At 35.3% G+C, this 22,473-nt stretch overlaps 4 protein-coding genes across 7 annotated transcripts; all 4 read right to left on the bottom strand.

Moving 5' to 3' along the window:
* Nucleotides 1-822: 822 nt before the first annotated feature.
* Nucleotides 823-4,503, bottom strand: LOC135848900 (uncharacterized). The gene is made up of 3 exons (XM_065368990.1): nt 4,260-4,503; nt 3,946-4,141; nt 823-3,879 (listed from the first exon to the last, which is right to left on the bottom strand). Exons 2-3 carry the CDS (start codon nt 4,133-4,135, stop codon nt 1,121-1,123), a joined length of 2,949 nt encoding a protein of 982 aa, XP_065225062.1. The 5' UTR covers nt 4,136-4,141; nt 4,260-4,503; the 3' UTR covers nt 823-1,120.
* Nucleotides 4,504-6,324: 1,821 nt separating this feature from the next.
* LOC135848908 (uncharacterized) lies at nt 6,325-10,287 on the bottom strand. Of its 3 annotated transcripts, none has more exons than XM_065369018.1 (3): nt 10,023-10,287; nt 9,766-9,946; nt 6,325-9,690 (listed from the first exon to the last, which is right to left on the bottom strand). In XM_065369018.1, exons 2-3 carry the CDS (start codon nt 9,938-9,940, stop codon nt 6,632-6,634), a joined length of 3,234 nt encoding a protein of 1,077 aa, XP_065225090.1. In that variant the 5' UTR covers nt 9,941-9,946; nt 10,023-10,287; the 3' UTR covers nt 6,325-6,631. The 3 variants fall into 3 exon arrangements, with proteins under 3 accessions (XP_065225090.1, XP_065225082.1, XP_065225074.1); XM_065369010.1 differs by having other exon boundaries at nt 10,016-10,287; XM_065369002.1 differs by having other exon boundaries at nt 10,060-10,286.
* A 2,185-nt stretch (nt 10,288-12,472) lies between these two features.
* Nucleotides 12,473-16,806, bottom strand: LOC135848936 (uncharacterized). Of its 2 annotated transcripts, none has more exons than XM_065369046.1 (3): nt 16,627-16,806; nt 16,329-16,512; nt 12,473-16,226 (listed from the first exon to the last, which is right to left on the bottom strand). In XM_065369046.1, the coding sequence occupies exons 2-3, from the start codon at nt 16,504-16,506 to the stop codon at nt 12,763-12,765; spliced, it is 3,642 nt and encodes a 1,213-aa protein (XP_065225118.1). In that variant the 5' UTR covers nt 16,507-16,512; nt 16,627-16,806; the 3' UTR covers nt 12,473-12,762. The 2 variants fall into 2 exon arrangements, with proteins under 2 accessions (XP_065225118.1, XP_065225111.1); XM_065369039.1 differs by having other exon boundaries at nt 16,329-16,546.
* A 790-nt stretch (nt 16,807-17,596) lies between these two features.
* On the bottom strand, nt 17,597-21,938 carry LOC135848950 (uncharacterized). The gene is made up of 4 exons (XM_065369059.1): nt 21,735-21,938; nt 21,591-21,646; nt 21,329-21,464; nt 17,597-21,253 (listed from the first exon to the last, which is right to left on the bottom strand). The coding sequence occupies exons 2-4, from the start codon at nt 21,603-21,605 to the stop codon at nt 18,489-18,491; spliced, it is 2,916 nt and encodes a 971-aa protein (XP_065225131.1). The 5' UTR covers nt 21,606-21,646; nt 21,735-21,938; the 3' UTR covers nt 17,597-18,488.
* Nucleotides 21,939-22,473: the final 535 nt, after the last annotated feature.

The raw sequence follows: 22,473 nt of genomic DNA on the forward strand, positions 1-22,473 counted from the left end.
GTCTTCAGCATATTTTCTTGTTCTTCGTACCTACAAACCGAATCTCAGGCTTGAGGCTTTCACGTTAATTTGATCAAATTCGTTTTTTTTTTTTTCATAAAAAATGGGTAAAATTTGAATTTTTAAACATTTGCGAAAAATTGAAGGGCTAATTGTGAAAGTCGCCTTAGTCAGAAGCAATTTTTGTACAAATCAATGAAAACGTTGTTGTCCCACTTCAATGGTAATGTAAAAAATTTATGGTCAGGTATTAAAAAAAACATCTTCAACTATCCAAGAATGCATTACAATACTCATTTTTCCCTTTAAAATTTATGAAATATGAAAAAAAAAACGTTTAAATTTGTGTGAACAAAAAAATGACTAAAAAAAAACGTTTAAAGTTGTGTGAACAAAAAAATGACTAAGGCGACTTTCACAATTAGCCCTTCAATTGAAAAATGAATCTCAGCACCTGAAATTTTTGCTAGTTGTGTATTTCGGGGCCCGTATTTTCAATTCCCTTTTTTCCTGTTGAAAATTTTTTGTGCAACCTTGTAAGCGATTGATGATGGGTAAAAGTAACCAACATTGCAATAATTAGAGAATGATAACATTGATGACTGGTTATAATATTTTCAATACTTATTGAAAGAGGTCTCGAGTATTCGTCTCTTATTCTGCTACGAGGAGAAACATTCCAAAATGCAAACGCACTTCAACATCACACATGTTGACCGTTGCTCCGATTTTTGATTTTTGAATAGATGATATTGACGAATGACGAGTTCAGTTCTCACGAATATGATAAACCTTTAAATTGAATGAAAAAATAATTCGTAGTATCGTAGTACATACTTTAATTTGAAAAATCGAAACAAGTTTTAAATTTTCAGAAAGTCATGGATACCAACTTAACATGATAAGTTAATTCTTGATGAAAAACGCACAAAAATAACAATAAAAGCTAATAATAACGTAAGGAATTTAGGTACTTTATAATCATAGTCAATTCACAACAAAAAAAGCAAAGAATAACTTTTAAAAAAGACAATAATAAAAAACAATACATCCAACTCAACCAACAAAAAAAAACACATACATACAATAAACTATCTAAATAAGATTAGTAATTTTACTTTTACCAGCACGCCTTTTGACGCCTTTTGAATTTAGCAATTTCGGCGGTGTCCTTTTTGAAAAACCATTGTAACACCTCTTTCAACTGCATATCGCCTCGATTTCCTCTCAATAAAGTCTGGAACATATCTATTTTCGAATACGAATGAATAATCTTCATTTTGTACTCTTTTATTTTCACCGGCGACTGAAAATACCAATTTAAAAACCGATCGAGAACGTCGAAGTCGCTCCAGATACCATATTTAAACCTGCATTGCGTCAAATAATGATGGTACTCGAGAAACACACAATCTTTCAATACACTGATGAAAATTGAATCCAAGTCCAACGTGCGTTTGAACTCTTGCACGGCATTTTCACTTCCAAACCACCAAACCAAAACTGTTTGCAAATACGATTCATCGTTTTTACTCAATACCGCCTGCATTAGCTGCGTAATATCGCCAATCAATTGCTTCTTCAACGCGTATCTATCATCAGTGGAGATGAGATAACGATCAATACAGAATTGTACGACGTTCAAACGATTATTCAATAATGAATCGGTTAGTTTAGAAATAGCCGCAGATGAAAAAATCATCGTCTTTTTAAACTCAGTTATCGAAATCGGAACGTCCTGTAAAATTCCATTCAGGCTGGAAAATTTTGTATCCATCAGACCAACACACGTGTCTATTCCGTGCGAAGATGTTATCAAATCCTTTTTATACTGGACCACAGCATCAGAGGTTAAAAGTCGTTTGAGATAATCATTCAAACCCTTTAAATCACCTGAGGAATAAAACGCCAAGCAGGTTTTTCTAACATGTTTCGAATTCTTCACGAGGTTCACTTTAAACTGGGCTAAATTATCAGCGCCAGGCAGACAAAATTCCAGCAGTCGATCAAGCTCTTTAAATTTACAGTTCATTAATAAGTTTTCGCAATGCGTATGGATGAGGTTACGTTTTGAATTATTCATGAAGTTCGTTTTAAACTGCAGAAAATCCTCGACGTCGGGAAGACAAAATTTCAGCAGCTGATCGAACTCTTGATATTTACCATCCACCAACAATTTTTCGCAGTGGGTGTCGAAAAGGAAAAACTCCAAACTGTACACGAGGTTTCTTTTAAATTTTGCCAAATGGTCAGCATCAGGTAAACAAAATTCCAGCAATTGATCAAGCTCTTGAAATTTACTGCTCGTTAATAATCTTACGTAATGCAATTTGATAATAGTATGCTTCGAATTATTCACCAAGTTTATTTTAAACTGCAGCAAATCCTCAGCGTCGGGAAAACAAAATTCCAGCAATACGCCAACCTCTTGAAATCTACCGCTCGTTAATAATCTTTCGCAATGCCTACTGATAATGTTATTTTTCGAATTATTGATGAAGTTCTTTTTGAAGTTCAGCAAAACCTCGGCGTCGGAAAAACAAAATTCCAGCAACTGATTGAGCTCGTGAAACTTACTGCTAATCAATAATATTCCGCATTGTTCATTGAAAAAATCAGATTCCGAACCATACACGAAGTTCATTTTAAATTGAGCCAAATCTTCGGTATCAGGCAAACAGAATACCAGCAATCGATCAAGCTCTTCACATTTGCTGTTCCTTATTAATCTTTTGCAGTATTCGTTGAAAAATGCTTGCATTGTGATTGATTTTTTCATCGTAGCATTGGCATCTTGTAACAAAACAAATATGAAATCACAATCGTCGCGCCACTTCCATACTATCAATACATTTCTGATAATTTCATGAACATTAGCGCAGACTACGTGTTGTTTGAAATCATCGTTAGCACTGGCCCAAATCTCCATCAGGAGAACATCTTTCACTTCTGAGTTCAACAGTTGTCGAAATAAAATCAAAAACTGATCTTTGCTTATCAAATTCCGAGCTTCGAACCACGTCTGAAGAATAAATCTCGAACTGATGCGAGGACGAGCGTAATTCACGATCACTTGCGTAGCTCGTTCCATGTAAACGTGCAGACGCTGCGTTTCATCCAATTTCAGCAATACTGCTTTCTGGTAAACGGCGCCATGATTGTCAATCAGCCGAATAGCTTCTCGTGCTTGCTCGTCGTATGCTAGTCGATCGAAAAAATACTCTTTGGCTGGCCAATTATCGACTTTATCATGATGTAACATGTAAATGTTGATAGATACATTCTGATTGTATCCCGGAATCTGGTCCAATTCATTTCTAAAATAACAATACCAATAAAAAATCAAAGTATCTTCGTTACAGCTCAAGTAATCTATAGTATTGTCCAAATACATCAGCGGCGACATTTCATTCATGTCATCGTACAAACAATACACGCATAAAAATCGGAATTTTTCAACATCGCTCAATCTCATCGACGTCATCATACTTCTGGCAGTTTGAACGCAGTCGATAGCACCGTTTGGATACCAAACAATATGATAAACCAGACTGTAGACGAATTTATCGAGCCCATTTCTCAAAAACACCGTTCTATAATGATACGATACCCAAGCGGTTATTTCGTTGGTCATTTTGCGTACATATCGATCGATCTGTTCGGCGATTGGTTTTGGAACCGGTAACTTTGCGACTAATGCGATTACGTCTCCGCACAATGAGCTCCATTGGGTGCTTCTTTTCGTACATCTATCGCTTACACTGCGTACAGCTTTAGGAACATTGATGTGATTCCATAGACTTGCTGCAACCGTAACAGAAGCCATATCCATTAATTTGGGAACGTTGGTTAGAATTACCGGATTTATAGTCACGAATTCTGTTGAAAAATTCACACATTAGAACGGATCCTCGGTTTTGAAAATCAATATTGAATTGATCTTACTATAAGAGTCTTCAGTTTTGCATCGTTTGCACTTGCGATCGAAGTTAGTGTCGCCATCGAATTCCCAACCCCAATTCATTCTCAGATAGTCGGCATATTCGCTTTCTTCGTCGATTTCATCACTGCTTTCAGATTCGGCAGATTCCTCATCTTCTGCCAGCCCGTCTACACTTTCGTCGTAATCGCTCATGGTTATCTGAGAAAATCGATTAATAATACATTACTTCAAAGAGGAGATGAAGAAAAATATTACTTATGCATTTAGTACTGAATACTTTCGTGTTTCGCGGAACAGTGAAGTGAATGTATGTTACCTTGATTGTGAACTTGGAAGATTTTTTTCACAAATAATCAGCCGTCCACTACACTAAAGATGAATTTCAACAAAATAAAATTAGATTAGATGCAAGATACTGAATTACTGATACGCCATTACCTACGCCAACATTATAGACAGTATAGCCAACATGGATGATAACTGATAAGATCAAACAAAGGCCAAGGGCCAAGGGCAAGGAAAAAGATCAACAAAGATTCTGTAATTGAAGTTGCATATTGGTACTCTGTAGGCATTTTCGACTATATAAATTGTATGCGTTTGACTGAACTTAATATTACTTGGATATTGGAAATGTTCAAAAATTGAAGGGCTAATTGTGAAAGTCGCCTTAGTCAGCAGTGATTTTTGTACAAATCAATGAAAACGTTGTTGTCCTGCTTCAGTGATAATGTAAAAACTTCATGGTCAAGTATTAAAAAAACATCTTCAACTATCCCAGAATGCATTACAATACTCATTTTTCCCTTTAAAATTGATGAAATATGAAAAAAAAAATGTTTAAAGTTGTGTGAACAAAAAAATGACTAAGGCGACTTTCACAATTAGCCCTTCAATTGAAACAAATTCATAAGAATTTAGTAAACACAAAATAAATCCAGAAATGAACTTTTAAGAAGCAATTTTCGAGGCAAATTTTGCACGAAGTCCAACCCTGAATGTAAAAACAACATGACTATTGATTTTGATTTTTATTGCAGATGAAACACTTTCATTCAGAAAACTTCTCATGAGAAGAGCAGATCAAGGGCAAGAGTGACATTTTTCTAGATTAGAAAAATTCTAAAAGAGTACTCTTGAATATAAAATTTGGCAAAAACAAAAATGAATGGGTATACATCACAAATCAACGAAAAGTTGAAGTTCAATGAAAGCCCCCCTCCCCTCCTAACTGAACGAAAGTTAGCAAAAAATTGCATAGTGAAATTTTTCAGTCGTACTATTGAGCAAGATTTCATAAGTCACCTAAAAGTTTCAACAATTATCATCATTGCATAAAATTTTGTCAACATTGTACAAAAAAATCAATAGGTATTGTCGCTAAACTGACTATTATCAAGTTTTTGAAAATAATCATTGATTGAAAATTTACCAAGTTCCTAATTTCCTACAAAAAACATTGCTTAAAACTGAAGGAGTTGCGCTGATTTTGAACAAAAAGAAAAGACGTGTTCTTCTTCTAAAAAGAAATGAAGAAAGTTCACTGCATTTTTCGAATTTTCTCGAATACCATCCATCTCTTTCCAATATTCGAATTGCTAGAAATTAAATTTTTCAAAATTTAATCACACTTCAGAATTTGAGCCCGTACGTCAACTTGCGAAAGTAGTATTTTGGTGAGGTGTGCCTGATCAGAACTTTTATATCTAATTTTAGATCTGATCCTGGTGAAATCAAATTGGATCTACGGAACGTCTAAATCCGATCTCATCTAATTTAATCAGATCCAGTTATTTTCTGCCGAGATGGTTGAAGTTATCAAAATCATCGTCATTTTGATATTTTATAGATTCAAAATAGGCATCAAAATTGATACCTATGGGATCGAGGAAGTTTGAAAGATTGGTCGAAAATTGATGAACATTTGACATTTTTTCCTGGATACATTCAATTCTAAAAATGAATCACTGCTGTCATCAAGTAGGCAGGTAAGTACGTATTTATTGAACATAATGATTAAAGATGAAGATGACCAATAAAACCAACTATATTCTCCATACGATTTAACTCAATATTCTTTCTCAAACCGATTACCTAATAGAAATGCATATTCCAAAATGTAAACGCACTTAACATCACGCATGTTCACCGTTGTTCCAATTTTTGATTTTTGAATAGGTCCGAGGTCGTCATCAACGCGATAGAGGCAACACCAACATAAAGGATGTTAGCCCAAATACCCAATTCGGCATAAGGGTACGCGTTGATTTGTACGCGATACCACCACGAGCGGTTATACGACTCGATGATGATATATTGACGAGTTCAGTTCTCAAGAAAATGATGAAACCTTAAATTGAATGAAAAAAGAATTTTACAGATTTTTATGTACCTACAGCAAAATGTTTATATTCGTAGTAAGTACTTTCATTTGAAAAATCGAAACAAGTTTTAACTTTTTATAAAAACATGGATACTTAACATAATAAGTCAATTCATAATGAAAAAACGCCCAAAATTAACACTAAAAGCTAATAATAACGTAGGAATTTAGGTACTTAATGATGACAGTCAATTCACAACAAAAAAAAACAAAGAATAAAAATTTAAAAGGATATGATAATATCATAATAAGAGACAACTCAACTAAAAAAAACCACACATAAGTACATACTTACAATAAACTATCTAAATTAAGTCAGTAATTTTACTTTTACCAGCACGCTTTTTGAATTTAGCAATTTCGGCGGTGTCATTTTTGAAAAACCATTGTAACACCGTTTTCAACTGCGTATCGCCTCGAGCTCCTCTCAAAAAAGTCTGGAACACGTCTATTTTCGAATACGAATAAATAACCTTCATTTTGTACTCTTTTACTTTAACCGGCGACTGAAAATACCAATTTAAAAACCTATCGAAAGCGTTGAAGTCGCTCGAGCTCGAGCTAGCATACATGTATTTGAACTTGCAACGCGATATGTACTGGTGGTACTCGAGAAACACACAATCTTTCAACATCTCGATGAAAACTGAATCGAAGTGTAACGAGCGTTTGAACTCTTGCACGGCATTTTCATTTCCAAACCACCAAATCAAAACAGTTTGCAAATACGATTCATCGTTCTCACGCAATATCGCCTGTATCAGCTTCATAATATCGCCGACCAATTGCTTCTTCAACGCGTATCTTTCATCGGTCGAGATGAGATAACGATCAATACAGGTTTGTACGGCGTTTAGACGATTATTCAATAACGAATCGGTTAGTTTAGAAATGGCCGCGGGTGAAAAAATCATCGTTTTTTTGAATTCTGTTATCGAAATCGGATCTTTTAAAGCGTCTTCTAAAATTCCATCCAGGATAGAAAATTTTGTATCCATGATACCAACACACATATCGATTCCGCGCGACGAAGTTATCAACTTCTTTTTATACTGGACCACAGTATCGGGATACGGGGTTAAAAGTTGCTTGAGATAATTATTCAAATCGTTCAGGTTACCCGAGGAATAAAACGCCAAGCAGGTTTTTCTAACGTGTTTCGAATTCTTCACAAGGTTTTTTTTAAACCGCGCTGCATTTTCGGCGCCAGGCAGACAGAACTCCAGCAGTCGATCAAGCTCTTGAAATTCACCGTTCGTTAATAATTTTTCGCAATGCGTTTTGATTTTATCGTTATGTTTCGCATTACTTATCAAGTTCATTTTACACTGCAGCAAATCCTCGGCGTCGAAAAAACAAAATTCTAGCAGCTGATCGATCTCTTGAAATTTACCATTCACCAATAATTTTTGGCAGTAGACGTTGAAAAAATTAGACTCCGTACTATACACAAAGTTCCTCTTGAATTTTGCCGAATAGTCGGCATCAGGCAAACAAAATGTCAGCAATCGATCTAGCTGTTGAAATTCACTGTTCTTTAATAACCTTTCGCAGTGCGTTTTGATAACGTCAGATTCCGAATTATTCATCAAGTTCATTTTAAACTGCAGCATATCCTCGGCGCCGAGAAGACAAAATTCTAGCAGCTGATCGATTTCTTGAAATTTACCATTCACCAATAATTTTTCGCAGTGGTCGTTGAAAAAATTATACTCCGAACTATACACGAAATTCCTTTTAAATTTTGCCAAATAGTCGGCATCAGGCAAACAAAATGTCAGCAATCGATCTAGATCTTGAAATTCACCGTTCGTTAACAATTTTTCGCAATGCGTTTTGATAACGTCAAGTCTCGAATTATTCACCAAGTTTATTTTAAACTGCAGTAAATCCTCAGCGTCGGGAAAACAAAATTCCAGCAATTTACCTAGCTCTTGAAATTTATTGCTCATCAATAATCTTTCGCAATGCGTATTGATAATGTAACGGTTCGAATTATTAATGAAGTTCACTTTAAACTGCACCAAATTCTCGGGGTCGGGAAGACAGAATTCCATCAACTGATCGAGGTCTTGAAATTCACTCTTCATCAATAATCTCTGGCAGTGGGCGTTGAAAAAATTAGATTCCGACACAAAGTTGCTTTTAAATTGTGCCAAATCTTCGGCATCAGGCAAACAAAATACCAGCAATCGATCAAGTTCTTGAAATTTACTGTTCTCGATTAATTTTTTGCAGTAGTCGCTGAAAAATTCTTGCATTGTGATAGATTGTTTTATCATTGCATTGGAATCTTGTAACAAAACGAATACGAAATCGCTATTGTCGCGCCACCTCCATTTTGTTAGTACTTTCATGACAATTTCATGAACATTAGCACAGACTACATGTTGTTTGGAATCATCGCTGGCGCTGGCCCAAATCTCCGCCAGAAGGACATCTTTTACTCCTGAGCTTAACAGTTCTCGAAATAGAGTCAAAAACTGATCTTGGTGAATCAAATTTCGAGCTTCGAACCACGTCTGAAGAATAAATCTCGAACTGATACGAGGACGAGCGTAATTCACGATCACTTGTGTAGCTCGTTCCATGTAAACGAGCAGTCGCTGCGTTTCATCCAATTTCAACAATACTGGTTTCTGGTAAACGGCGCCATGTTTGTCAATTAGCGAAATAGCTTCTCGTGCTTGCTCGTCGTATGCCAGTCGATCGAAAAAATACTCTTTGGCCGGCCAATTATCGACTTTATCATGATGTAACATGTAAACATTGATAGATCCGGGAATCTTGTCCAATTCATTTCTAAAATAACAATACCAATAAAAAATCAAAGGATCTTCGTCACAGCTTAAGTAATCGAGAGCATTGTCCAAATATATCAGCGGCGACATTTCACCCATGTCATCGTACAAACAATACACGCATAAAAATCGGAATTTTTCAACATCGCTCAATCTCACCGACGTCATCATACTTCTCGCAGTTTGAACGCAATCGATAGCACCGTTAGGATACCAAACAATATGATAAACCAGACTGTAAACGAATTTATCGAGTCCATTTTTCAAGAACACCGTTCGATAATGATACGATACCCAAGCGGTTATTTCGTTGGTCATTTTACGTACATATGGATCGATCTGTTCGGCAATAAGCTTAGGAACAGGTAAATCTCCGATTAATGCAATTACGTCTGCGCACAAAGTGCTCCATTGGGTGCTACTTTTCGTGCATCTATCGCGTACACTGCGTACAGCTTGAGGTACATTGATGTGATTCCATAGAGTAGCCGCGACCGTAACAGAAGCCATATCCATCAACTTGGGAACGTTGGTTAGAATTACCGGATTTATAGTCACGAATTCTGTTAATAGATTTATACATTAGAACGGATCCTTGGTTTTGAAAATCAATATTGATTTCAAGTGACTGAACTTACCATAGGAGTCTTCAGTTTTGCATCGTTTGCACTCCCGATCGGAGTAATCGTAATCCCAACGCCTTCTCCGATGGTAGTAGTCGTAGTCGTTCGAGTCGTATTCGTCGTATTCATCATCGTTTTCTGATTCCTCTTCTTCTACCAGCCCGTCTATACTTTCGTCGTAATCGCTCATGGTTATCTGAGAAAATCGATTAATAATACATTAGGTACTTCAAAGAGGAGATAAAGAAAAATATTATGCATTTACTGAATACTTCCAAAGTGTTTCGCGAATCAGTGAATGTATGTTACCTTGATTTTGAGCTTGCAAGATTTTTTTCACAAATAATCAGCCGTCCACTACACTAAAGATAAATTTCAACAAAATAAAAATATGAAATAGTGATGCAAGATCTTTCTCCGCTCAGATCAGAACCATTGTTGATAACTGATAAGGTCGAACAAAGACCAAGGCCACTGGGTAAAAGATCAACAAAGATTTTGTAATTGAAGTTGCATATTGGTACTCTGTAGGCATTTTCGGCTATAGGTATGTATAATGGTATGCGTTTGATTGAACTTTAAAATGTATTACTTGGATTTTGGAAATGTTCAAAAATTGAAACAAATTCTTAAGAATTTAGTAAACACAAATCCAGAAATGAACTTTTATGAAGCAATTTTCGATGCAAATTTTGCACGAAATCCAACCCTGAATGTATACCTAGAATGTAGAAAACAACATGACCAATGATTTTGATTGAAGATGAAATTATTCAGAAAACTTCTCATGAGCAGATCAAGGGCAAGAGTGACATTTTTCTAGATTAGAAAAATTCTAAAAGAGTACCTATACTCTTATAACCAAAAAAAAAAAAAACTCAAAAATGAAAAAAAATCAAAATCACGATGAATCGATTAAATTTATAAAATTAGCAAAAACAGAAAATTATGAATGGGTAATACATCACAAGTCCACGAAAAGTCGAAGTTCAATGAAATGAAATGAAAGGCTCCCTTCCCTCCCAACTGAACGAAAGTTAGCAAAAAATTGCATTGTAAAATTTGTCAGTCTCACTATTGAGCAAGATTTCATAAGTCATCTAAAAGTTTCAACAATTGAGGAGGTTGGTTACAAAGTTAGACAAACGCCACTTCTACAAAAATCGAGTTCGATATTAATTCTTATAGGATTTTTAACGCTCTTTTCATTGCCGAGGTCTGTTATTTTCAATATAGTACGTAAAAGGGTAAAAAACGCGCTCAAAGTTTTGCCTTAGTTTCAAACACAGACATGTGCAAATTTTCTTAGTTTCAAAAACAGACATATCCAGGATATGTCTGTTTTTGAAACTAAGATGATAGGATATGTCTCATTTTGAAACTAAGATAAAGTTCACATGTCCGTGTTTGAAACTGAGGCGCAACTTTGATCGCGTTTTTTGACCTTTTATGTACTATTTTGAAACTAAGGGACCTCAGAAATGGAAAGAGGGTTAAAAATCCTATAAGTATCAAAACCTAAGTGATCTAGACAGTTTCACTTTCAAATTATCTTCATCTTGGTTTCAAACTCAGACAAGTGCATTTTCAGGTTCTTTTTATTAGTAGTGGGGGGTGATGGTGGAAGGATATTTTTTGTATTTTTGTTACTCAGTATCATCACTACAATTTGTCAAATATCCCCCGCAATTACAATGCAGTATATTTTTGTAACAAAAAACATGGATTTTCTCAAAATCAACCCTGTGGCGTTTGTCTAACTTTGTAACCAAGCTCCTCAATTACATATCATCATTGCAATAAAATTTTGTCAATATTGTACAAAAAAATCAATAGGTATTGTCGTTAAAGTTAAACTGACAATTATCAAGTTTTTGGAAATAATCATTGATTGAAAATTTACCAAGTTCCTAATTTCCTACAAAATATATTGCGATAAATTTTTTTGGCATAGATCTTTAAAACTGAAGGAGACGGAGTTGTGCTGATTTTAGACAAAAAGAAAAGGTGCGTTCTTCTTCTGCAAAGAAATGAAGAAAGTTCACGGTATACCATCCACTGTTTGTGCGGTGGCCCGATCAGAACTTTCATCTATGTAATTAATACTGAAGATCTGATCCTGGTTATATCAAATTGGATCCACAGAATGTCTAAATCCGATCTCATCTAATTTAATCATATCCAGTCATTTTTCTGCCGAGATGGTTGAAGTTATCAAAATCGTCGTCATTTTGATATTTTATAGATTCAAAATAGGCATCAAAATCGATGGGATCATGGAAGTTTGAAAGATTGGTCGAAAATTTATGAACATTTGGCATTTTTTCCTGGATACATTCAATTCTAAAAATTAATCACTGATGTCATCATCAAGTAGGTAGGTACGTAGGTACGCATTCATTTAACATAATGATTAAAGATGAAGATGACCAATAAAACCAACTATAGGAAGTAATTTCTCCATAAGATTGAAAGGAATGAATACTGCCTCACGTAGATAATTTTACGGTATCAATAGTCCTATTGTGCCAAAGCAGAAACTTTCTAAAATACAAAAGGCACAACGCATATCGAAATCACATTATTGACCATTGTTTCAGTTTTTGAACATGGATAAATTCAGCCTCCAAAGATGTGACAAAATCTACGAGTTCAATTCTCAAGAATATGATGAAATCTTAAATTGAATGAAAAAGAATTTTACAGATTTTTATGTACAGCGAAATGTTTATATTCGTAGTACTTTCATTTGAAAAATCGAAATAAGCTATAACTTTTCAGAAAAACATGGATACCTACTTAATATTAATAATCAATTCTTGAAAAAACGCTCAAAATCAATACTAAAAGCTAATAATAACGTAAAGGGATTTAGGTACTTAATGATAATAGTCAATTCACAACGAAAAAAAAAAAAAACACACAAAGAATAAATTCAAAAGGATACAATATCATAATAAGAGACAATACATTCAAGTCAACCGAAAAACACACACACAATTACGACACTATCTAAATTAGGTTAGTAATTTTACCACCACGCTTTTTGAATCTGGCAATTTCGGCGGTGTCATTTTTGAAAAACCATTGTAACACCGTTTTCAACTGCATATCGCCTAGATTTCCTCTCAAAAAAGTCTGGAACATGTCTATTTTCGAATAAGAATGAATAACCTTCATTTTGTACTCTTTTACTTCGATCGGCGACTGAAAATACCAATTTAAAAACCTATCAAGAACGTTGAAGTCGCTGGATGAGCTCGAACTACCATATCTAAATCTGCAACGCGTCAAAAATTTATTGTACTCGAGAAACACACAATCTTTCAACATCTCGATGAAAACCGAACGCAAGTGTAACTTGCGTTTGAACTCTTTCACCGCATCTTCATTTCCAAACCACCAAATCAACACAGTTTGCAAATACGATTCATCATTATTACGCAATATCGCCTGTATCAGCTTCGTAATATCGCCGATCAATCGCTTCTTCAACGTGTATCTATCGTCAGTAGAGTTGAGATAACGATTAATACAAAATTGTACATCGTTTAAACGATTATTCAACAATGAATCGGTTAGTTTAGAAATAGCCGCAGATGAAAAAATGATCGTTTTTTTGAAGTCTGTTATCGAAATCGGATCTTTTAGGACGTCTTCTAAAATTCCACTCAGGACAGAAAATTTTGTATCCATGAGACCAACACACATATCGATTCCGCGCGACGAAGTTATCAAATTCTTCTTAAACTGGACCACAGCATCGGGATACAGGGTTAAAAGTTGTTTGAGATAATTATTCAAACCGTTCAGGTCTCCCGCGGAATAAAACTGCAAGCAGGTATTTCCAACATGTTTCGAATTCAGCACAAGGTTTATTTTAAACCGCGCTACATTTTCGGCGCCAGGTAGACAAAATTGCAGCAGTCGATCGAGCTCTTGAAATTTACTGTTTATTAATAATCTCTCGCAATGCGTATTGATAACGTTACGTTTCGAATCATTCATGAATTTCATTTTAAACGGCAGAAAATCCTCGACGTCGGGAAGACAGAATTTCAGCTGCTGGTCGAATTCTTGAAATTTACCGTTCACCAATAATTTTTCGCAGTGGGCGTCGAAAAAATTAGACTGAGAACTATACACGAAGTTCCTTTTAAATTTTGCCAAATAGTCGGCATCAGGCAAACAAAATGTCAGTAATCGATCTAGCTCTTGAAATTTACTACTCATTAATAATCTTTCGCAATGTGTTTTGATAATAGTATGTTTCGAATTATTCACCAAGTTTATTTTAAACTGCAGTAAATTCTCAGCGTCCGGAAAACAAAATCCCAGCAATCTGGCAACCTCTTGAAATTTACCGCCAGTCAGTAATCTTTCGCAATGCATATTGATAATTTCATGTTTCGAGTTGATGAAGTTCGTTTTAAAATTTAGCAAAGCCTCGGCGTCGAGAAGACAAAATTCTAGCAGCTGATCGAGCTCTTGAAATTTACCGTTTACCAATAATTTTTCGCATTGGGCATCGAAAAAATTAGAGTCCGAACTATTCACGAAGTTCCTTTTAAATTTTACCAAATCGTCAGCATCAGGCAAACAAAATGTCAGCAATCGATTAAGTTCTTGAAATTCACTGTTGATTAATAAACTTTTGCAGTGCGTTTTGATAATGTTGGGGCTCGAATTATTCACCAAGTTCTTTTTAAACAGCAGCAAATCCTCAGCGTCGAGAAGACAAAATTCTAGCAACTGATCGACCTCTTGAAATTTACCATTCACCAATAATTTTTCGCAGTGGTCGTTGAAAAAATTATACTCCGAACTATACACGAAATTCCTTTTAAATTTTGACAAATAGTCAGCATCGGGCAAACAAAATGTCAGCAATCGATCTAGCTCTTGAAATTCACTGTTCGTTAATAATTTTTCGCAATGCGTTTTGATAATATTATATTTCGAATTCATCACCAAATTCATTTTAAACTGCAGCAAATCCTCGGCGTCGGGAAAACAAAATTCCAGCAATTTACCAAGCTCTTGAAATTTACTGCTGATCAATAATCTTGCGCAATGCGTATTGATAATGTTACGGTTCCAATTATTTATGAATTTCATTTTAAACCGCAGCAAATTCTCGGGATCGGGAAGACAGAATTCCAGCAGCTGATCGAGGTCTTGAAATTCACTCTTCATCAATAATGTTTGGCAGTGGGCGTTGAAAAAATCAGATTTCGTATTAAACACAAAGTCCCTTTTAAATTCTGCCAAATCGTCGGCATCAGGCAAACAAAATACCAGCAATCGATCAAGTTCTTGAAATTTACTATTCTCTATTAATTTCTCGCAGTAGTCGCTGAAAAATTCTTGCATTGTGACCGATTGTTTTATCATTGCATTGGAATCTTGTAACAAAACGAATACGAAATCGCTATTATCGCGCCACCTCCATTTTGTTAGTACTTTCATGACAATTTCATGAACATTAGCGCAGACTACGTGTTGTTTGAAATCATCGTTAGCACTGGCCCAAATCTCCGTCAGAACGACATCTTTTACTCCTGAGCTTAACAGTTCTCGAAACAGAGTCAAAAACTCATCTTGTTTAATCAAGTTTCGAGCTTCGAACCACGTCTGAAGAATAAATCTCGAACTCATACGAGGACGAGTGTAATTCACGATCACTTGAGTAGCTCGTTCTATGTACACGTGCAGACGCTGCGTTTCATCCAATTTCAATAATACTGCTTTCTGGTAAACTGCGCCATGTTTGTCAATTAACCAAATAGCTTCTCGCGCTTGCTCGTCGTATGCCAGTCGATCGAAAAAATACTCTTTGGCTGGCCAATTATCGACTTTATCATGATGTAACATGTAAACATTGATAGATCCGGGAATCTTGTCCAATTCATTTCTAAAATAACAATACCAATAAAAAATCATAGGATCTTCGTTACAGCTCAGGTAATCGAGAGCATTGTCCAAATATATCAGCGGCGACATTTCCTCCATGTCATCGTACAAACAATACACGCATAAAAATTTGAATTTTTCAACATCGCTCAATCTCACTGACGTCAACATACTTCTCGCAGTTTGAACGCAGTCGATAGCACCGTTAGGATACCAAACAATATGATACACGTGACTGTAGACGAATTTATCGAGCCCATTTCTCAAAAACACCGTTCGATAATGATACGATACCCAAGCGGTTATTTCGTTGGCCATTTTCCGTACATATGGATCGATCTGTTCGGCGATAAGTTTAGGAATAGGTAACTTTGCGATTAATTCGATTACGTCTGCGCACAAAGTACTCCATTGGGTGCTATTTTTCGTGCATCTATCACGTACACTGCGTACAGCTTCAGGTACATTGACGTGAGTCCATAGACTTGCTGCGACCGTAACAGAAGCCATATCCATTAACTTCGGAACGTTGGTTAGAATTACCGGATTTATCGTAACAAACACTGTGGAAAAATTTACACATCAGAACGGATCCTCAGTTTTGAAAATCAATGTTGATTTCACGTGATTGAACTACCTAGGTAATTGAACTAGATTGAACTTACCATAAGAGTCTTCAGTTTTGCATCTTTTGCACTCCCGATCGGAGTAATCGTCAGAATCGTAACCCCAACGCCGTCTCCGATGGTAGTAGTAGTCGTCGTCTTCTTCGTCGTATTCATCGCCGTTTTCAGATTCCTCTTCTTCTACCAGCCCGTCAATACTTTCGTCATAATCGCTCATGGTTGTCTGAGAAGGTTGATTTAACGACTTTAGTACGTATCTATTACAAATTGAAATTACTTCATTGATGAACGTGACAACGTGAGATGGAGAAAAATAAAAATAACATAGGTCTGTTACCTGGATTTAGAACTTTGAAGATTTGTTTAAAAACAAATTAACGATAAATTTCAACGAAATGAATGAATAAGTAATAAAAGTAGATACATCTGACAAGATCAACAAAGACAATGATAGATACAATACTGCATCAACAGTACAACAGTGCCCCGTGTTGGCGCATTCTCGTTCTTCTTACGTTCCTCTCCTACTCCTTTGTCCTTTCGTATTTAGAGTTGCATATCAGTGATTTGCAGGCATTTTCGAAAGTAAGAAACTAACAATAGGTATGTATTGTAAAATAATTCGTTCTTTGATCCTCTGATTGGAGTTTGTTTAGTGTTTTAAATTACAGATTTGGGATTGCAATTGCACATAATGTGAACCTCGGCGCAAAATCTGAAAAAAATGTTGAGGAAATCACCGAATATTAATTTAAGTTACCACGAGTTTCAAATAGCCTATTATCAAAATTATTGCATTAAAATTTGTCTGTATTAAATACATCTCTACACGCATCATGAAAATTGAAAACTATCTAACCTTTAAGCGGAAAATGATAGGTACTTATCAATGATTGAAAATAATCATAAATTGATGAAAACTCTACAAAATTGAACGAAACTTTGCAAAAATTGTTTGAAAATTCATTAAATTTCAAGAGATTAGTCGACATAATTGTCTAAAGAGAAATGAAATTCGATAAAATATCTTGAAAATGAAAAAAAAATCAAAATAACGACTAATTGATCAAATCAAATGTCTTCGAAATAAAATCAAATTCAGTAAAATGTATACTTACAGGTAATTTAGCACCAAAAGTTGAACGAAATCCTAAAACAATTCAACAAAATTTAGGAAAAATTGTTGACTAAAATGATGACTGGTTGCATTTTTTCATTATTGAAAGTCCTATTTTTCAGCTCCCCAAGAAATTGAACGAAGAGAAAAACCACAGCAGATTTAAATAACATATACCTATACTTCATAATAAATTCAACTGCATCCGTAGAAATTTTATTATCGAAATATGATTAAACTTTTCAGAAAAGACATTGAATAATGTGACTTTATTTGATGTAATAAGTCGATTTCTTGACGAAAATAAAAAACCACAAATAGAATGGTGCTTAAGACCAAGTAAAAATTAAAAATACAGAGATGGCGATTTAATAAGCCAATTCATAAGAATAAAAACACGAATAAAACTAAAAAATAGACAGTAAGTAACAATATTTCAATCGAGAATACATAATGTATTCACTCCAGCACTTTTGCCACCTTATCTTTGGAATGATGATATCAAATTCTTTTTGCACTGAGCGACAATGCCAGGAAATGGAGCCAAAAGCTGTTTGAGATAAGTGTTCAAATCTTTCGTGTCTTTTGAAGAATGAAACTTCAAACACCTTTTTTTAAAAATGTTCCGAATTATTTGCGAGGTTCGTTTTGAACTGCTTCAAATCTTTGACATCGCACAAAAAAAATTGAAGCAATTGATCGATAATTGAATTTTGAACATTGACGAGTTCAGTTCTCAGGAATATGATAAAATCTTAAATTGAACGAAAAAAGAACTTTATAGATTTTCACGAACAACAAAATGTTAATATTCGTAGTAATTTCATTTAAAAACTCGATACAAGTTTCTACTTTTCAGAAAGACATTAACGATAGGTACCTAACATAATATCAATTCTTGACGAAAAAACCGTACAAAAATAACACTAAAAGTTAACAATAACGTAAAAGGGAGGTAGGTACGTAATGATAATAGTCGATTCACAACGAAAATAACAAAGAATTAAAAAACACAACATCGTATAAGAAACAATAAATCCAAGACAACTACAAAAAAACACACCAATACCAAACAGCCTAAATTAAATTAGATTCGTAATTTTACCACCAAGCTGTTTGAATTTATAAATTTGGACAGCGTCATTTTTGAAAAACCATTCTAACACCATTCTCATCTGCATATCGCCTCGACTTCCTCTCAATAAAGTCTGGAACATATCTATTTTCGAATACGAATAAATAACCTTCATTCTGTACTCTTTTATTTTAACCGGCGACTGAAAATACCAATTTAAAAACCGATCGAGAACGTTGAAATCGGTGAGCTGGCACCATTTAAAGCTGCATTTCGTCAAATGATGATGGTACTCGCGAAACACACAATCTTTCAGTATACTGATGAAAACCGAATCCAAGTCAAACGCGCTTTTGAACTCTTGCACGGTTTTTTCATTTCCAAACCACCAAACCAAAACAGTTTGCAAGTACGATTCATCGTTCTTACGCAATACCGCCTGTATCAGCTTCGTAATATCGCCCATCAATCGCTTCTTCAACGCGTATCTATCGTCAGTCGAGATGAGATACCGATCAATACAGACCTGTACATCGTTTAAACGATTATTCAATAATAAATCGGTTAGTTTGGAAATAGCCGCTGATGAAAAAATCATCGTTTTTTTGAATTCTGTTATCGAAATCGGATTTCTTAAAACGTCTTGTAAAATTCCATTCAGGATGGAAAATTTTGTATCCATGAGACCAATACACATGTCGATTCCGTGCGACGAAGTAATCAAATCCTTTTTATACTGGACCACAGCATCAGAGGTTAAAAGTTGCTTGAGATAATTATTCAAATCGTTCAGGTAACCTGAGGAATAAAACTCCCAACAGGTTTTTCCAACATGTTTCGAATTCTTCACGAGGTTCATCTTGAACTGCGCTAAATTATCAGCGTCAAGTAGACAAAATTTCAGCAGTCGATCAAGCTCTTCAAATTTACGGTTCATTAGTAAGTTTTCGCAATGCGTATTGATAAGTTTATGGTTTGAATTATACATGAAGTTCATTTTAAACTGCAGAAAATCCTCGACGTCGGGAAGACAGAATTTCAGCAGCTGATCGAACTCTTGAAATTTACCGTCTACCAATAATTTTTCGCAATGGGCGTCGAAACCGAAAAACTGAGGCTCCCAACTGTACACGAAGTTCCTTTTAAATTGCGCCAAATGGTCGGTATCGGGCAAACAAAATTCCAGCAATTGATCAAGCTCTTGAAATTTACTGCTCGTTAATAATCTTTCGCAATGCGTTTTGATGATAGTATTTTTCGAATTACTCACCAAGTTCATTTTAAACTGCAACAAATCCTCAGCGTAGGGAAAACAAAATTCCAGAAATTTGCCAACCTCTTGAAATTTACCTCTCGTTAGTAACATTTCGCAGTGCGTACTGATAACGTCATGTTTCGAATTGATGAAGTTCGTTTTAAAATTCAGCAAAACCTCGGCGTCGGACAAACAAAACTCCAGCAACTGATCGAGCTCCAGAAATTTACCGTTGATCAATAATTTTTCGCACTGAGCGTTGAAAAAATCAGATTCCGAACCATACACGAAGTTAATTTTAAATTGTACCAAATCTTCGACATCAGGTAAACAGAAATCCAGCAATCGATCAAGCTCTTGCAATTTACTGTTACCTATTAAACTTTTGCAGTAGTCGTAGAAAAATTCTTGCATTGAGATAGATTTTTTCACCATAGCATTGGAATCTTGTAACAAAACAAATATGAAATCGTAATCGTCGCGCCACTTCCATCCTGTTAATACTTTTCTGATAATTTCATGAACATTGGCACAGACGACGTGTTGTTTGAAATCATCCTTGGCGCTGGCCCAAATCTCCGTCAGAAGGACATCTTTCACTTCTGTGTTCAACAGATCTCGAAATAGAGTCAAAAACTGATCTTTGCTCATCAAATTACGAGCTTCGAACCATGTCTGAAGAATAAATCTCGAACTGATACGAGGACGAGCGTAATTCACGATCACTTGCGTAGCTCGTTCCATGTAAACGTGTACACGCTGCGTTTCATCCAATTTCAACAATACTGCTTTCTGGTAAACGGCACCATGATTGTCAATCAACCAAATAGCTTCTCGTGCTTGCTCGTCGTATTCCAGTTGATCGAAAAAATACTCTTTGGCTGGCCAATTATCGACTTTATCATGATGCAACATGTAAACATTAATAGATCCCGGAATCTGGTCCAATTCATTTCTAAAATAACAATACCAATAAAAAATCAAAGGATCTTCGTTACAGCTCAAGTAATCTACTGTATTGTCCAAATACATCAGCGGCGACATTTCATCCATGTCATCGTACAAACAATACACGCATAAAAATCGGAATTTTTCAACATCGCTTAATCTCATCGACGTCATCATACTTCTCGCAGTTTGAACGCAGTCGATAGCACCGTTTGGATACCAAACAATATGATAAACCAGACTGTAGACGAATTTATCGAGCCCATTTCTCAAAAACACCGTTCGATAATGATACGATACCCAAGCGGTTATTTCGTTGGTCATCTTGCGTACATATCGATCGATCTGTTCGGCGATAAGTTTAGGTATAGGTAACTTTGAGATTAATGCGATCACGTCTCCGCACAATGAGCTCCATTGGGTGCTTCTTCTCGTACATCTATCACTTACACTGCGTACAGCTTTAGGTACGTTGATGTGATTCCATAGACTGGCTGCGATCGTTACAGAAGCCATATCCATTAATTTGGGAACGTTAGTTAAAATTACCGGATTTATAGTCACGAATTCTGTTGATAGATTTATACATTAGAACAGATCCTCGGTTTTGAAAATGAATATTGATTTCTAGTGATTGAACTTACTATAAGAGTCTTCAGTTTTGCATCGTTTGCACTCCCGATCGGAGTAATCGGAGTAATCGTCGTATTCATCACTGTTTTCAGATTCCTCTTCTTCTACCAGCCCGTCTATACTTTCGTCGTAATCGCTCATGGTTATCTGAGAAAATCGATCAGTACATATTACATTAGTTCCAAGAGTAGAAGATGAAGAAAAATATTTTGCATTTACTGAATACTTTCGAAGTGTTTCGCGAATCAGTGAATATCAGTGAATGTATGTTACCTTGATTTTGAACATGGAAGATTTTCTTCACAAATCAAATAGTCAGCCGTCCACCACTATACCATTGATTTTTTGACGAAAAATCAATGACTATATTAAAGATAAATTTCAACAAAATAAAAATATTAGATGCAAGATACAGACCAACTGGCAACTTTTTCAGCTCAACGACCTCAACCAACGTCAGATGTCAGATCAGAACCATGGATGATAACATAAGATCAAGATCAAATCATGAAATCAAACAATAAAGAACAAAAAGAGATAACAAAGAACAACAGAGCGCACCAAACTGCGCAATGCTCCATCCGTTCTGCATAAAGCATTCTGTAATTGGAGTTGCATATTGGTACTCTGTAGGCATTTTCAACTTAATTGTATGCGGTTGATTGCGCTTTGTGTGTAGAATAAAGATTATTGGAAATGTTCAAAAATTGAAACAAATTCACAACAATTCAGTAAACACAATAATCCAGAAATGAACTTTTATCAAGCAATTTTCGATGCAAATTTTGCATGAGGTACTTACGACGAGGCAGGAGGCACACGAAGTCGAAGTCCAACCCTGAATGTAAACCTAGAAGGTAAAACACAATATGACCAATTTGTAATTTGATTTTTATTTTTATTGAAGATTGAAACACTTTCATTCAGAAAACTTTTCATTGAAACCTGAAAAAAAAGTAACCAAACCAAACCTTTATTCAAAGTTTCTTGTTCACTGAATGGAAAGCAAAACTGAGTGAAAAGTGAAAACAGCCAAAAAATATGTTGATTTGATGAAAGTTCGATGTTTTTTTAAAAGAGGAGATCAAGGACAAGAGTGATATTTTTCTAGATTAGATTAGAAAAATTCTAAAAGAGTTCTCTTATAACCAAACTC

This window comes from Planococcus citri, chromosome 1, assembly GCF_950023065.1.
Source record: "Planococcus citri chromosome 1, ihPlaCitr1.1, whole genome shotgun sequence".
Taxonomy (NCBI): domain Eukaryota; kingdom Metazoa; phylum Arthropoda; class Insecta; order Hemiptera; family Pseudococcidae; genus Planococcus; species Planococcus citri.

Coding starts and splice junctions, on each gene's coding strand:
- LOC135848900 (XM_065368990.1), bottom strand. CDS start 4,135: ATGAGCGATTACGACGAAAGTGTAGACGGGCTGGCAGAAGATGAGGAA. Junction 3,880..3,945: donor CAAAACTGAAGACTCTTATA/GTAAGATCAATT, acceptor ATTTTTCAACAG/AATTCGTGACTATAAATCCG.
- LOC135848908 (XM_065369018.1), bottom strand. CDS start 9,940: ATGAGCGATTACGACGAAAGTATAGACGGGCTGGTAGAAGAAGAGGAA. Junction 9,691..9,765: donor CAAAACTGAAGACTCCTATG/GTAAGTTCAGTC, acceptor ATCTATTAACAG/AATTCGTGACTATAAATCCG.
- LOC135848936 (XM_065369046.1), bottom strand. CDS start 16,506: ATGAGCGATTATGACGAAAGTATTGACGGGCTGGTAGAAGAAGAGGAA. Junction 16,227..16,328: donor CAAAACTGAAGACTCTTATG/GTAAGTTCAATC, acceptor ATTTTTCCACAG/TGTTTGTTACGATAAATCCG.
- LOC135848950 (XM_065369059.1), bottom strand. Junction 21,254..21,328: donor CAAAACTGAAGACTCTTATA/GTAAGTTCAATC, acceptor ATCTATCAACAG/AATTCGTGACTATAAATCCG.